This window comes from Epinephelus moara, chromosome 18 (assembly GCF_006386435.1).
Source record: "Epinephelus moara isolate mb chromosome 18, YSFRI_EMoa_1.0, whole genome shotgun sequence".
NCBI classification, from domain to species: Eukaryota; Metazoa; Chordata; class Actinopteri; order Perciformes; family Serranidae; genus Epinephelus; species Epinephelus moara.
Genome location: NC_065523.1, coordinates 32,013,878 through 32,029,893, shown reverse-complemented (window position 1 = coordinate 32,029,893; position 16,016 = coordinate 32,013,878). Strand labels below are relative to the sequence as shown.

The following is a 16,016-nucleotide window of genomic DNA, read 5'->3' as shown; positions in this document are numbered from 1 at the left end:
TCTTAGCATATGGTGGGCGTGTCTGTGCTACTTTAGCTGAGAGACAGCCTGAGGATGAGAGCTGTTCTCTGGCTCTGTTCTAGCATGTCCCGCTCTCTGGTCTCGGGTTCCTTTGGGCCTCGAGGGGGGCGCTGGGATTCGGGGAGCTGGAGACATGAGGTAGCAACCACTGCCGCGTTGACATGCATGTACAGTTGCCATTGCATGCTCTCGCCATGCTGACTGCACACAGTGTCATGTTATATTTCATATGTATGTGTCTTGTCATGTCGCAGGCACAGAGGGTGGAGGGTGAGATTTTGTCGAGCGTTTCAACGTTGTCATCCAAGCTGTCCGTGCAGTTTAAACTTCATCTGTGTCTGGATTGAGGGAGACAGGTGCCAAGGCACAGTTGTTACTGCACACACACACACACACACACACACACACACACACACACCAGTTGTTGCCAGGAGTACTTTACTACCCCCCTCTCTTGTGGCACAACAAACTCAGACACACAGAGATACTATTAATGAAAACACAGCAACAGCAGTCTTTTGGTAACGGACCCTCTGCCTGCGTTTGACTTATCGTAGGATTTCAGAGTCATCAGCGTGGACACATGACCTGCAGCCTCATCACAGAACGACAGCAAAGAGATATTGACATTCTCAATAACAGTAATCACTGCATTGTTTATACTCAGGATCCAAAGGACAGACAGTTGTGTAACTTTGTAGAGTATTTTTCTTTTATTTGTGACACCATCCTACATGTGTACTTTAGCATGGTGAAGTAGAGGTGTAGGTTGTTGTTTTCTTTTCCCTCTCCCTCTGTTTTCCTCCCCTCCCTCTGTTTTCCTCCCCCTGCAGGCTGGAGCAGCTGTAAACTAAACACATTATTCCTCTTCAAAGAGAATGACGCCAAATGGAGGATGGCGGCAGTAACTAGAAGGGTGTTAGTGGGTGGGGGCGTTAGTTCCATGTGGGAATGCACTTTAAAGGTGACACACCAGCAGTCACACTGTCCTCCATAAGCCTTTATGGTGCAGTTCTCTATTTTGGGTGAAACATAGCTATACTATAGGGTATAGTGTGGATAAGAGTTCCTGTTGAATAGAGCTGGACGATATGCTTATCTCTTGATTTGATACTATCACGATTTTGGGTGCCAATTTGATATGTCTTGCAATTTTCAGTATTGCAAAGTCAGTATTCGAGTTCTTGTTTACTTTTTTTAACACTAAACCGTGCGAACAGTTGAATCATGCACTTCTACAGACTGTATATATTATGAGGCATATTTCCAAAAACAATGCACATCTCATGTCAGTCCATCTGCACAGATTTATGGCCTAGTTTATAACAATTTTATTCCAGTGAAGCACTTTGTGACCTTGCCCTGTGAAAGGGGCTATATTAAATACATCTTCTTAAAGGCTTCCTTAAAATGTACATGTTTTTTTAAGTAAACTTAGGGGGCACACATGCCGTGTCTTTAACCACCTGGAAAATGCGAGGTCGGGCGCTGGGCGCTACTTTTGTGCCTTTTTTGAGCCAGCTTTCACTACTGCGGCGATGACTCACGTCTGAGGTTGCTCAGCAACCTTAACAAGTATCGTATAGCCTATTTACCTGAAATCCTGAGTGCAGAGCTGATCTTCTTCAAGGCGCTTTTTTTTTTTTTTTTAAAGATATTTTTTGGGCATTTTTAAGCCTTTAATTGATAGGACAGACAAGTGTGAAAGGGGGAGAGAGAGAGGGAGTGACATGCAGCAAAGGGCCACAGGCTGGATTCGAACCCGGGCCGCTGCGGCAACAGCCTTTTACATGGGGAGCCTGCTCTACCACCAAGCCACCGACGCCCCTTCAAGGCGCTTTTTATAAGTGTGTAGGCCTATCGTCTGTGGGTCAGATGTAAAGCTCTGGGTAGCCCTGCACTAACATGATCAACTTTTCCGTTTTTATCAGACTGAATATTTACAGAATAAGGGAAAGATGTCTGTCGGCTGTGATTGGTTGTTCCTTGTCACATGACATGTGGTGCGCACTGCTGCGTTCAAAAAGCTGAACTGGTTTTATCTCAGAGTGCAGCTGTCACGCCCTGAAAAATGGGGGCTTGGGAACATGTGTGCACCGCAATGGCGTTGCTCTGGCGTTTGAGTGCTCCTGCTGTGCATCTACATTGAAAACAATGAATCTGAGGGTTCAAAACACGCAGCATTTGTACAGCCTCTTACACTGGTACATTTCGCTTTCCCTGCAGTGTTTCCCACACATGATTATCTGGTTTATTAGTATTTAAAATGGGTATTCCACTGTAGAGCTGCAGGCAGTGAATTGTTTGATCCAGCCCCTCCTCACCCCACTCCCTCTTTGTTTCTCTCTGATTATCAGACCACAAATGAGACAAGAATTAGCTAGCTCATGCACCCCAAATTCCCTCCACCACTTCCTTCTACCAGGAAACTATTCACAGCAAGGACAGGAAGCTCTGTAGACGCACTCGGTAAGGCCAGTGCGAGCCCTAGCGCCGGGGGTTCACAGCAGACTGGGTATTATCTGTGTACCGGCAGCAACAGAAAGTTTGCTAGTCCGATGAGGAGTGGCTGAATTCCAGGTTGCTATGGGAGTAGCTGAAGATCCGTCCTGAGACTGTTAACCGTTTTCTGCTTTCTCGCTTCAGCTTTGTGTTTGTTGAAACAGATATGATGTCCAGTTATTTGTAGATTACCACCATAAAAGCCTCAACTTCTTTCCACCTCCACATTTCAGTTATCAATTTCGAGATTCAAATATTGTTAAAAGAGAAATCACAATGCAGGAGTGCATTTATTTGTTTCCCACCATGATTGCTAAATCTGTAGTGTGACTTGTGCAGGACACCTCACCTTACTCTACCTTGAATTCAGAGCTGATTGATGTATCAATGAATTTAATTAGATGTGTAAGATGTGTTTCGTTGTCCTGAAAAGCGACAATGTGCAGAGAAGGTTATTATAGTTAAAAAAAAAACTTGACTGATAGTGACATCAGCTGTCTTGACTTAACTATGTTTGATAAGGCTGAGAGGTTCCAGATAGGATGTGATCTCTGGACTGTGTGGACCCTCTCACACTGGGTTGGGGTTGGATGCTCCGTAATGAAGCTGCTGATTCCGAAAACTTTTTGTTTGATTTTCTAGTCTTTCAGCGTCATCACTGCGGCAGGATGCCACATCAGCACAGAGCCGGCCTATTTTCATTTCTTTCTTTCTTCATTTCACAGTTCAACAGAAACATGTCAGCGTTACTTGTTGTCTGAAAACACTAGTGCACATTCCACGCACAGGCATCTTATCCCCGCGTCCGCCTGTGTGTGAGTATTTGTAGACGTCCGGAGGTGTTGCATCATCCCTATCCCCCACCTGCTTAGTGCTGAGCCCATGATGAGGGGTGTCAAGCCGAGCTGCTGTTTGCAAGGCGGCGAGTGGCATCTGAGTATTTAGGCTGCCTAACTTTTCCACCTCCCATATTATCTGCACAAGACTGCTCGGTTAGCCAGTGAACAGCAACAGGCCTTCAAGGAATTTGCAAGGGATCCACACCCAAGCCTGCTGGCCTCAGGGTGCTGTGTGCACGTCTGTTTGTAGGAGTGTAGCTGCACGCACATGGACAGAGTTGTAAAGCTGCAACAAATTGACAGGTACCTGTGTGTTTTGCTGCAAATGTCATGTTAGAACAACACAAACTACACTCAGTGCACCCAGCAGCATGTTTAGCTTATTCATTATAATTACCCTGTGGGATTATGGGTATTTTCGCATTCTCCCACAGTAGAAAGTGACAGGTAACACTGACTTCCCATTGAACAAAAACAGTCTCACCTGTTACCACAGTTTACACACTGAATCCAAGTGCACACTCCTCAGTAGTGGTGGCCTAATGCACTGTGTGACACCACTCTACCTCAGGGTTAACTGTTCTCCCTCTGTCCATACAGCCGTGATGATATTGTCCAACACTAATGCTGCTCTAACCGCCACCGCCCGGGGCTGTACGCAGTGGGTCGAGGTGTGAAAACATGTTACCTCACACCGAAGCGCGCTTACACACACACACACACACAGAGGCACACTGCAAGTGATGCGATGCACAGTCGTGGTGCAGTAGAGCCCTAAATGTATGCAGTATCTCTAAGGATACCTACTCCTGCATGACAAGCAGCACTGTAACATCGCACCTGTGCACACACTGTAGCCTAGCTTACACTACAGCGCCGACGGGCTTTTGAATTTAAACTTCTCCTGCGGAAGTCGTGACAGCAGTATACAAATTCCTCCACCTTGCCGCATCAATCCAGAATTAGCAATGCAGGATTTTACAATTCCTCTAGCAGGACTGGCAGTGCAGCAAGCCCAGGGAAACATTTAACGTCTGTCTGTGTTATCTTTAGTTCTGGTTTTATGGACTGTTGGTGGTGAAGGGTGAAAAGCTCATCCTACTGTTGCGCTCTCTGGTCGGGTAAATTCCTTAAGTGTAAATGTCAGTCAGTGATTTGATATGAGCGATTTGAAAGATAGTGATCTCATTAGTGTTAAAGAGATAGTCACACCCTGACACATGAAACACACCTCCGAACAAGGTGAGGCTGAGAACTAGAGCAACATTAAGTGTCTTTGAACTGAGTTTGCCCTTTGTTATCTTTTAGCAGAAACATTCAGATCATGTTTAAGCAGAGGGTTGTCTGCATCCAGTCAGGAATATTTACCAGCTTCTCTAACAGCTGTGAGAGGCTGGCACTCAGCCTCACTAGAATATATTAATAACTGACTAAATTAAAGGTTCAATGTGTAAGATTCAGGGGGATTTAGTGGCATCTAGTGGTGAGGATTGCACATTGCAACCAGCTGAAACGTCACCCGGTTAGAATTCCTTCAGTGTTCATTGTTCAGGAGGTTTTTATGGGGAGTTGAATTATTCGCAGAGGTCTCTTCCTCTCCAAAATAAACAGACCAGGTGATTAAACCTGTAGAAACACTGGATTAAGTAGTTTCACGTTACAAATCAGTGTTTCTTTGACGCTGTTTGGCATGTTGGAGACAGCTGGCTCGCCCACCCATTGCTAATGTGTGCTCACCCTTTTCTCCGATAATTCAAAATCCAGATGTTGAGGAGGTTTTCTCTGGGAGCCGAATTATCCACAGAGGTCTCCTCCTGTCAAAAACAAGGGAACCCAGTGATTTAAACTGGTAAAAACACAAAATGAAGCAGTTTCATGTTACAAATCAGGGTTTCTCTGTAGCTGTTTGGCATGTTGGTGACAGGTGGCCTTTAATTCTCTGTTTCTTTGCATATGTTTTGAAGAGTGTATCTGCCTGAACATGTCAGAAATGTTTATTATCATTAGTTATTGCACTTTATCAAGGATTGTGCAAGTGACATGCTTCAGTTGTCAGTTAAATGAAGAGATATAGATATAAACGTCTCATTCTAAGGTAACGAAAACCCAATGATTCTTATTTTCAGGTGATTTTACACTAAAGAAAACATAGTTATTATACTATACTCCATTTCTGCCAATATGTCCCCCTGAATCACACTGGACCTTTAAGCCTAATATTCAGTTGTAGTCCTTTATAATTGTATTTCTGTTAGTTGTTTTTTATATTTTGATTTAGATGCACTTTTCTTTTTATTTACATTACCCCTTTTCAAAGACAATTTTTACCCTGCATTTTATAATCTATAACAGTGAGGGCTACAGCCAAAGATTATTTTTAGAATCAATTAACCAGCGGATTATTTTCTCAGTTAATCGTGTTGCTTGTAAAATTTGCAGAAAACAGTGAAATTACCTGATATCCCAAAGCCCGTGGGAGCTTCTTCAGATATGTTGTTGTGCCCAATAACAGTCCAAAACTCCCCAAATATTCTATTCACTATAATTTACGACAAAAAACATCAACAATCACATTTAAAAAGTTGGAAATGTTTGGCTCGAAAAATAACAAAAGCAATGATTTGATTATCAAAATAATTGCAGGCTGATTTTCTCTGTCGACCAATTGATTTGACTGATCATTGCAACTCTAACAACCATCATCTTTATGCACAGTTATAACACAAAGTTCCCCAAAACATCTGGCACGGTCGAGTGTCTTCTTCCCCCTGTTGCTCTTTTATTAGCAGCTGTCTGGCAGAACAATAAAATGATGACAGCCTTGTAAGCGTTGCTGTTCTTTTATTCTGTTGCTTCACAGGGAAGCCACGTTTCTGCTGGAAACACAACCTACTATTAGTTTTATTTTTTAATGATTACGTTTCAAAATATGTTTTGCTCTGTTGTGATTTGTCAGAAGAAAGAAAAAAAGAATTGAGCAAAGAATTTTTTATTTTTAGGTCCTATTGTCCTGCCCAAGGTGAGTCAGAGTGTAGACAGAGCTGTCAGTGTGATTATGATAACGATCTTGATGGTGATGATGATCTGAACTATCAAAAACAGACCAGCTGTGTGTCACAGACCTCAGCACAGCCACGGAGCTGCTGACACTGACAGACAGCATCACATCTGTCTCCAGTTTAAATGGAAATTAAAACGTTTAGGATCCCTGTTTTCACATTATGACACTTTCTGGTTTTAGGGAAATTTTACGCCTGTCTATGTTGCTTTCATTGACTGCAGCCTTTTAAAAAGTTACTAAATCGGCCACCAAATGTGATCATGCCTCTCTTGAGAATGAGACTGTAGCCCTTTTTAGATAGGAGTTTGCAGGAAAGCCCAATCAGTCTTTTTTCAGCATTGGCAGTATAAAAACAAAATCGGGGAGTGTTATACAGAATGTGCCTTTTTCGGGGCAATGGGGGGCGTGAGCAAGTAACAAAGCGTGTAGCTCAGTGTGTGACATAAACAGTGACGTGGGAGGGAAGCCGCGGCTGGTCAGTCCTTCGACGAAACTCTCGTAAGTTGGCCCGTTCTTCACTGTCCCCGTCATCTGACGGTTAATGGCCTCTTCGTTTGCGAGGACAAGGAGGTTGCTCATCTTTACAGTGTCTGTCAGGTTTGCGTTTCCCTCTTGCTACTAGCTGCTCATTCCTGCTATCAGCTGTTTCCTGTTTTTCCACCGCCAGTGGGTCGCACGTGCGGCGTCATCAACAGCCCCTCCCGTGGCGGAAGGCTGCCTTGTTCTGTTTAAACCAAAAAGGTTCTGCCAATATGACTACCCCACAGGGCGGAAAATTGGGCACCTTGGATCAACTCGCCAATCCAGCTCTGTGTGTCTAAACGCTCGCAGCTTGCCGGCAAAGCGGCCCAACATTAGTGGAAAATCTGTCAGTGTAAAAGTGGCTTGTGTCGATGAAATTACCTGTCTAAATAAAGGTTTAAAAAAAAAAATCACCTGCAAGCCTTCGCTAACCCAACGTTACAGTTCCAAAAACATCCTGATTGTGTCTTTTAGTTCAACATTCTACAAAAGCGGCAAACAGTAGACGCCGTTGGCTAGCTACTGATATGTCGGGGCTACTGAAGTAAACTGCAAACGTGCCTTAGAGATGAACCAGAAACACATGAGGTGGATTATGAAAAAATAAAACAACGGAAATGTAGGAATTAATGGAAGTGGGAATTAAATGGTTAGAAGGACACAATGTCTGTATGTTTTTATTGCAGACATGACTGACTCAGACACAGTGCTGCGACGGAGGGAGGGTCACACTGATTTTAAAACGAGAAAAAAATATAGCCTCTATTGAATGAATTAAGTGTGGTAATAGAATACCATTGGTACTGCGCATAGCAGAGCTGAAGGTTAACAGGTTTCTGAATGAGTAAGCATAGCGTTTTCTTTACTCAAGAAACATTTTATGAAGGTTTATATTACAAGTTGCCACCAGCTCACTGTGACCCCTGGTGCTGGGGTTTGCACTGGCTGAATTTGGCTACAGCTGCTATTGATGTTTCACCACTGGAGCTTCTGCCCAATTTCCTCCCGGTAAATAGTCTCCTAGCGGCGGGGAGTGAGGCGAAGGGATCATGGGGTGCGCTAGCTAGCCAATTGTCGTATTTGTGGTCTTAGAAACAGACAGTCACCGGCAGTTGGCCCAGTGACTTAAATTATTTTTCTCAGACCACAGCTGCTTTAAAAGTGGATGAGACACAGCTCAGCCCTGAGCAGAGTGACCATCCTCTATTGACCAATCAAACTGCAGTGTCCACAGCTCCACCTTTTAGTACCAGATCTGTGTGCTAGGTACCCCAACAGAGGGGGGACCAAACATGGGGACAATACGGAATGGTTCCATTGGTACCATCCACAACTTTTCACCATGGAAACGGGGAAAAAAGCGTACTGGACTGCTCAGTGGAAACGGGGCTTTACTGCCTCAGATGTGGCCTCTCTAATAAGGGACTGAAAAAAACTTATGTCTAGGCATGCGCTGGTCACAAACCTTGTAGGTATCAGCCCATATATAAAGACACAATGCCAACTTTGACGTCGCTGTGTTTATTTTCCATTTCCTGAAAAGTATGAATTTTGCACATGCATGTTGGACGATCTTGTGACATGAGTTTTCTATTTTTATGCTGTATGTCTTCATTCCTTTAATATCTTTTCAGTTATTGAAGTGTCACAGTGAAGGAAGGCTGTGTTACGTTGCCTTGTCTGTATTGCTCTTACTTCAGGTTGCATCTGGACCACCAAGAATGTACTTCGGCCACCAAATTTCAGGCCTTGGTGGTGTGTGGGGCCGTGCTTAAAAATACTAGCGTGTCTCCCTGCAGTGTGTTAAGAGCTTCAAAATAACATTTTCCTGCCAAATAAGCATCCATGTGTCCTCTGGTCCTGAGTTATTGATGCATCTCTAAGGAACAGCGTTTCTGTAATCTGATTGGCCCGCAGTCAGGAAGGAGAGACAGGAGCTTTTACATGGAGTCGACCGTATAAGGAGATGGGCTGCGGCCTACGCTCTGATGGACATGACAGTGCAGTAGAGGCTTTGAGTGACTTGAGGGGCGGGTGTCGGTGGTTTTAAAAGGGGAAAAAAAAATCTCTCCCTCTGGCTTTCATCAACCGTGGCAGGCAAGTATGAAGAGGGGAAAAAGGAGGCGGGGGGGTTGAACACAGGCATACTTAGCTCTCCAACCACAGGAAAAGAAAAGAGACGGATTGCAGAGGGAGAAGAAGCTGTAAAGAGTATTTTTGTCCTCAGCCAGGCAACTTTACGGGCGCTGGATACTTCCAGTAGATAAATTGTTATGAATTTGCATGATTGATGAGTGTCAGTAGCATCACCACTTGGCTGTCACTCTGTGTCTCTGTGGCTGCTGTGTGCTTCACTTGGGTGGTTAGAGTCAGACAGACATAGACGCACGCTTGAAAGGTTTGCCGTGAAAAAAAGGGCCTCTCCTCCCCCTCATCCTCTCCGTGTATGGAAAAACATATGGTGTCTCAGGTAACACAACTGCTGCTGCCCGTGTTTGTGTGTGTGCATGTGTGAGGTGAGACCGTATGGATGAGTAGGTCCTTCTCCGGGTGGTCCTTTTTTATTTGTAATATTAGATTGATTTAAAAAAAACATTCAGTCGTGTTTGCAGCTTCGCTCAGATCTCCGTTCACGTCATTTAAAGCCTTTAAATGTATCACTGATTCAGCCCGTTCTGCTTCTTATCTCACAATGTCAGAATTCAGTCTGGAAAGTTTGGACCAGATATAACTGTAATAGACTGTGTCATAATTTCCTTTAATCCCCCTCCCGTTAAGCCCCCTGTTTCTTTTTCCATTATTTCTTTCCCTTCTGCCTCTCTCCTTTGACTATATGATGCCGCCATGTAGGGCAGTGCTGCTCTTTAGTGAGCGGGTCAGGAATGCCTCTGCAGACTTAAGGGGGGACTGTTCTCATGTCTTCATCCTCTGACAGCTTCCATTTGTCTCCCTGTTTATTATTAGTTTGTCAATTAATCAAATTCATTGTGGTTTATATTTGGTTAGCCAAAACAAACCTTAAAATGAGAATGACACACACGGTCACAGGCTCTGTCAGTGTTCTTTAAACCTCAGTGGGAGGAGCCTTAATGGTTTCTCACATGACTAATCATGTGGGAGCGTGGTGTTGTGACACGTCGTCCAGGTGGCTCAGACTTGGCAGCGCTTCATTCAGCAAGGAACAATGTGATAGAATAAACAAACATGCCTTTATTAGCCGTGAGCGTCACTGGTGCCCTCGTCAGTGTCTGAAAAACACTAGATGATCAGTGTTTGATATGTGGTTTGGTGATTGGACGAATGTATTGGCTGTCAGTGACTGACTGTTTTTTTGGGGGGGAAATATTGTTATTTTACTTTGCTAATTTAATGGTTTGAGAGCTACTACTCAGCAGGCAACAGAGAGAGTAAAGCTTTGGTATTTAGCTACGTGCATAAACAAGGGCGTTGCAGTGCACTGCTCGTTGCAACATAGCTGAAAAGCTAGGGGCCACACAAACTAAATATTGCGCAGTGAAGTGTTAGCCTTCCATCGAGTGTTAGCTGAAGAACATTAGGCTGAAAAGTAGGCTGCCTAGCAACAGTAGTAAACACCAACGTATTGCCAAACATTACATTTGTTGACTGCAAATATAACCATTGATAACTTCCAAAAGGAAATTAATACTGCTTTCTGGTTGTGCCAGGGACACCACGCTGAACATTAACTTAGCACAAGTGGGGAATCAGAGCTCGACATTAACTCTTGCTCGGAGCAAGTAAAGTTTGTGTTCAGGCAAGCGGAATTCGTCATGCAGCTGTCCGATCACACAAGTGAAAAATAAATGTGACGTCTGACTTTAATGTAGCGTTAGCTGAAAATACATTGTGTACTGTATCGCTGAAGCAGAGCTTTTCCAGCTGAGGTGCCAGTGACAGTCTGTCTCACCACCAGGCATTGAACAGGACTGCTGAGCAGGCCCGAATGGTATACGCAATTTTTTTTTTTTTACAGTTTTTGGATGTGATCCAAAGATAATCTGAATGGTTTTTTTATTTGCCTGTAATATGGTAGACAATAGTCATTCTAAAGTCTACGGATATGTTGTAGGAATTCCGCAGGTGCAGATTCCGTCCAGACTTGCTGATGGAAAATATCTTACAGACTGGACGCTATAAGAGTTGGGTCAAAGGTGTTTATACAACATAACGTTACTAACGTTAAACATCTCTAAAATGCTGCATGTGAGAGACATACTTTACTTTGTTTTGCCCAGAAGCTAACAGTTGTTCCAGCAAGGGCTCTGGTGTGATCATATTCCTTTCAGAAGCTTTGTAAAGCTTAAGCTTAAACTGCGGCGTCTTCTTTGAGACTTCGTAAAGCCTGGTATACACTTAACGATTTTGGACTGTCCCAGACAAAACATGACCAACGTGAAAGGAACATGGCGATATCTTCGGTAGTGGCTCTAAAAATGGTGGTCCCTTGTCACGGTCTTGCAACCCAGCAAGCATTTTTTTGGTTTAAAAAACATCTAATAGCCGTCTACATTAAGACCTGACGTCTAGGCTAAATCACGGCTGAATTTGGGCTGTCAGTAAAAATTTGGTAGACGTCTAACCATAGCCAAAGTGTAGACGTCATCAATTATACGGCTATGTAGAGACCATGTCCAAAAAATGGAGATAAACATATTTTAATTACTGTTGACTCTCCATACGTGATTGAATATCATACTGCACGCCATCTGCAATGGCGAAAATTACATTTAATCATTTTCAAAATTAAATCGTCTAGATTTGGGTTACATGTAGCTAGACTAAATCGGAGCTAAATATAGCCAATACATTTAATCACGACTATTGCTTGCTGGGAATCAAAGACAGCCTTGGATAAAATTCTGACAGTGTCAGAAATTTGGGATGATGTTCTCACTGCGTGACTGCTGTTGAGACCTACGTCCACTAACCAACCAATAGGCATGCAGCATGACATGATGCATTGATCAGTGCGACAATGCTAAAAGCTAGTAGATGCTAATAAATACACTTCCAGCTGTCGTCGTAAAGTTAGCATACGAAGTTGGCCTCTTTTCCCCAGCCACAACTGCATTCACATTCTCCTCCTTCTCGTCTTCTTCAGATTTTGTTCGACACACATAAATGCCGCCATAGAAGGGCTCGATTTATGTGTGTTTTTGTTTTTCTCTTAGAGCTACAGTGATGTAGATGAATGACGCACACTGATGATGTTTTGTTCTTGTATATTGACGACGATGGACTCAGTATCTTTTGTGATTATTTATCCATTGTCCTGGACAGCTATTATTTGTCGGAGGGTGTCTTTGTGACTGTGTGGCAGGAATATCTGAATTAAAATATTGTAGCACTTCCCGTCAGTGAGCAGCTCTCTCTAACTCTCATTCATTGAGACTTTAAACATAGATGAGCACTCGTGTTCATACATGATTCAGTCAAGTTCTGCCTTTGTCTAATCATAAGCTTTAACCTCCTTGTTCTGTTGTCACCCTTTTCTTTAATACTGTTACTCTCTTCTCTCCCTCTGCCCAGCAGTATGGGTGTGTGTGACTCAGCCCTGGGCCAGGATATGCCTATAGGACACACCCTTTAGTGGCTGAATACAGGCCACTGCATGTTTATGAGCTCACATGCCCTAACAAGTGCACTTAGGCTTTGATATATCCTAGCCTGGGTTGGCTAAGGCCTAACCAATGAATTTTAATGGTGTATCCTCTCTTTTTGAACATGTTTTTGATGGTTCCTCTTTTATCACTCGCTGGCAGAAACCGGAGCAGATGCAGAAACACAATCACACATTCTACCCCAACGTACACATTGAGCCTTACCACAGTGAGAGCTGCAGTGGACGAGTTTCCCAGATTTTTCCATCCTGTTTTTGGATTGTGCAGCCCTCGCTGATGCCTCCTCTATCTTTTGGGCCAGACCCCAGAAGCTGTCTGTCTTGCAGATGGGCATTTTAGCCTCAGCTGGCTGTTTACAGCCAATGCGGTAGGCACTGCAGAAGAACAGCGGGCTATAGGATTAGAGGAAGGGAGAGGGAGAGAGATCGTTTGCTTTGCGGCATCTTAGTTACTCTGTCTAATTAAAAAGGCTGTCTGGAGACCGAGTGTCTACAGGCGTCGCCCAGCCCAGATCCAGCCCGCGGCATACACCAGACCAGTGGATAATGGTGTTGGACGCTGTGTGTCATGCTGCCTGGCCTGGTGTGGAGCGAGCAGCCTTGACCCCAAACCCACTCGCTATTCTTTCTTTTTTCTCCTAGCTGTAACGGCTCATTCTGTATCTCCCCGTCTGTCCGCTGCGTCTCCATTTCTTTTACTCTTTGCTATAAAAGGATTTTGTGAAACTTAGTCCAAGATGCCCTTGAGCGTGTGAAATGATTGAAGCAAGCAACATTGTAGAGTCACCACACGCACAAACACATACAAGATAAGGTGTGTGTGTGTGTGTGTGTGCTGGAGCAGCTGCAGCAGCAGCAGCATAAAGAATCTGTAGATGATCCTGATACAGTTGTAACAGTGTGCAGAGGAAAAGAACCTGAGGCTGGAGTCCCAGCTCATACACAGATCATCTGAATTATAGATGGGCTCTAAAAGAAATCCAGAAAATGCAGGAACAAGCGTTCACACAATGCAGCTGTAAACATGTCATGGTTAACATGGCACAGTTAGTGTTTATCTCCCCGCGTGTCCATCCATCCCATAAGCATCTTTGTATCTCAAACCGTGTATCGAATTTTCGGACTCTTAATAATAGATGTGTTTGCTGTAAATATTTCATGGTCGGCTGACTGAAAACTCATGCCTGTCAGAGATATGGAGGTAGAGGGGGAGGGTGGAGGAGAGCAGGGAGGGGATGGGGGAGTGACTGAGCGCTGAGAGAGAGTGAAATCTAATCAGCAGGATTTTAACCCCCTCATTCTGCCTTCATCAGGACGCTGCACGCACTGCGAGTACATATGTTAAGTTGTCTCCCTCTCTCCTCCCCCTCCCTTCCCCGCTCCCGCAGGGCTCTCAGGATTCGACAGGAGGACAGGAGGGATTGGTGGCCCCGCCCTTTTCAGCGTTCCCCCCTCCACCCCCTCCTCAAAACGGGCTTCCAGGGACGGAGTTTGGCCCCGGGGCCATGTTTGGTGCTGGGGGCCAAGGCACAGCAGAGGTAGGGGCTGGTGCTAACGGAGCCACCACCACTACCACCACCAACAACAATGTAAGCAGCACTGTCTTTGTAAAGCCTTAAATACTAGTTGTGTGTCAGATGTGTAGAATGTTGAGGCATAGTGCATTATAGTTTGTTGTGGAGGTGTTCAGCATGTTGAAGATGTGTTGTCTTTTTTTTTCTTATGAAGGAACTATTAGATTTTAAATATTTTGTTCAGTAAAATTGCAGTTGTGTTGCAACAATAGTGACAACAGTAATAAACACTATCTGCTTATGACTGCCATTGGCTCTAGTGATGGCAGTTTCATGCAGGATTTATATTTCTGCGTCAAATCAACCCCATACCTACAGCATACGACATAGAGCCTACGCCGTACCCTAAGCCATAGCTTGATGTGCACCTCCCCAGAAATGTAACTACAAGTTGAGGCGATGCAGACCTCCTGTCTGTTTGTAAGCTGAACCCATTTCTATCAGTGGAAACAAAGCTTTTATTTACTTTTATTTCACAGATGAGAAACAAGAACAAGAAGACAACAAAACCTCCACTAAAATAGCATTTTAAGTCTTGTGTGTGATTTATCCTGGCTTCATATGAGCAGAGGAAATCTCCGCTTGTCGCTAGGCTAATTTATACAATGTAAAATGCCATAGGCTTGTGCTAATAACGTTAGCATGTTATATTTGTTTGGAAAACGTGTTAAGTATAAGACAGTTGTTTTGTCAGTGAACCTTGTGAGTTGTAATGGAGCTTATTTTGTTATGTTACCTTTGTTAAATGTTTCTGTTGTCCCTGGCTTCATATGAGTAGAGGAAAAGTCCGCTAGCCACTAGGCTAATTTATACAATGTAAAATGCCATAGGCTTGTGCTAATAATGTTAGCATGTTGTATTTGTGGTTAAAATGTGTCCAGATAAAGACAAGTGTTTGTCTGTGAATGCTGCGAGTTATAGTGAAGCTGATTTGTGTACTTGTGTTTGAAATTGTCTCTATTAAGCCATGTTTGTTTAATGTGTGTTTTGAATCAACTAAACACTTCACAGAAACCCCGTCGCGGACTAGTGTTTTAGGTGTAACTGCAGAGTGTCACAGACACACCATCGCACAAGAATAAATGCTCACAACGACGTAGACCACGTGCGTAGTGTCTGCTGCACAAGTATAAATCTCCCTTCAGTCAGTCACTTCCCCCACTTTAATCCAGACTGAAATATACTGGATGGATTGCCATGAATATTTTTCCAGATATTCATGATCCCCAGAGGATGAATTCTAATGACTTTGGCGATCCCTCTGACTTAACATGCAGCACCTCCAGCAGCATGACATTTTTATTTTTTAGCTGATATATGTGTATTGCTGTAAGATGGATTGCCATGAGATCTCGCACAGACATTCATGGTGCCCAGAGGGTGACTCATAATGACTTTGGTGATCCTCTGATTTTCCTCTAGTGCCAGCAGCAGGTGGAGATTTAATTTGGTGAAATATCTCAAATACCTTTGAATGGATTGCCTTGGATTTTTGTCCATTAATGTTTATGACCAAACATCTGCAAAACTAATGATCCCTTCAGCCCCAACTGGATTAGTGTAAACTGTTTGGGGCTGTATCTGAGTTAGGATTATGTCAGTCGAATCAGATTCAGCCGTTTAATATGAATATTCGACCATTTGTTTTTTTACACGTTTTAAAGTTTGAACAGGGCGGTGTGTCAGCGGCATTCATTTAATATAGTAAACAAGCTAATGACGGCGACGACAGATCGGAAATGTGCAATAAAGTATTTTTCCAACACTAGATATTGAACAAAAGCCAGAGTGTGTCTATTAAGTGTCTGTGAGCTGTAAATTCACCAAGAGAAGAGAGAAGATGATGCTGTCGCTGA

The 16,016-nt window shown here is 43.7% G+C and overlaps 1 protein-coding gene across 4 annotated transcripts in view; it reads left to right on the top strand.

Moving 5' to 3' along the window:
* The window catches only part of LOC126405359 (RNA binding protein fox-1 homolog 2-like), an 80,685-nt gene that overhangs the window by 25,776 nt on the left and 38,893 nt on the right, over nucleotides 1-16,016 (top strand). For all 4 annotated transcript variants that reach the window (XR_007571570.1, XM_050069061.1, XM_050069060.1 and 1 more), the window contains one exon: nucleotides 13,975-14,175. Coding sequence is in view for 3 of the 4 variants with exons in the window: in XM_050069061.1 (XP_049925018.1) it covers nucleotides 13,975-14,175 (201 nt within the window). In the remaining variant the exon portion in view is untranslated. The remainder of the gene's footprint in view (nucleotides 1-13,974; nucleotides 14,176-16,016) is intronic.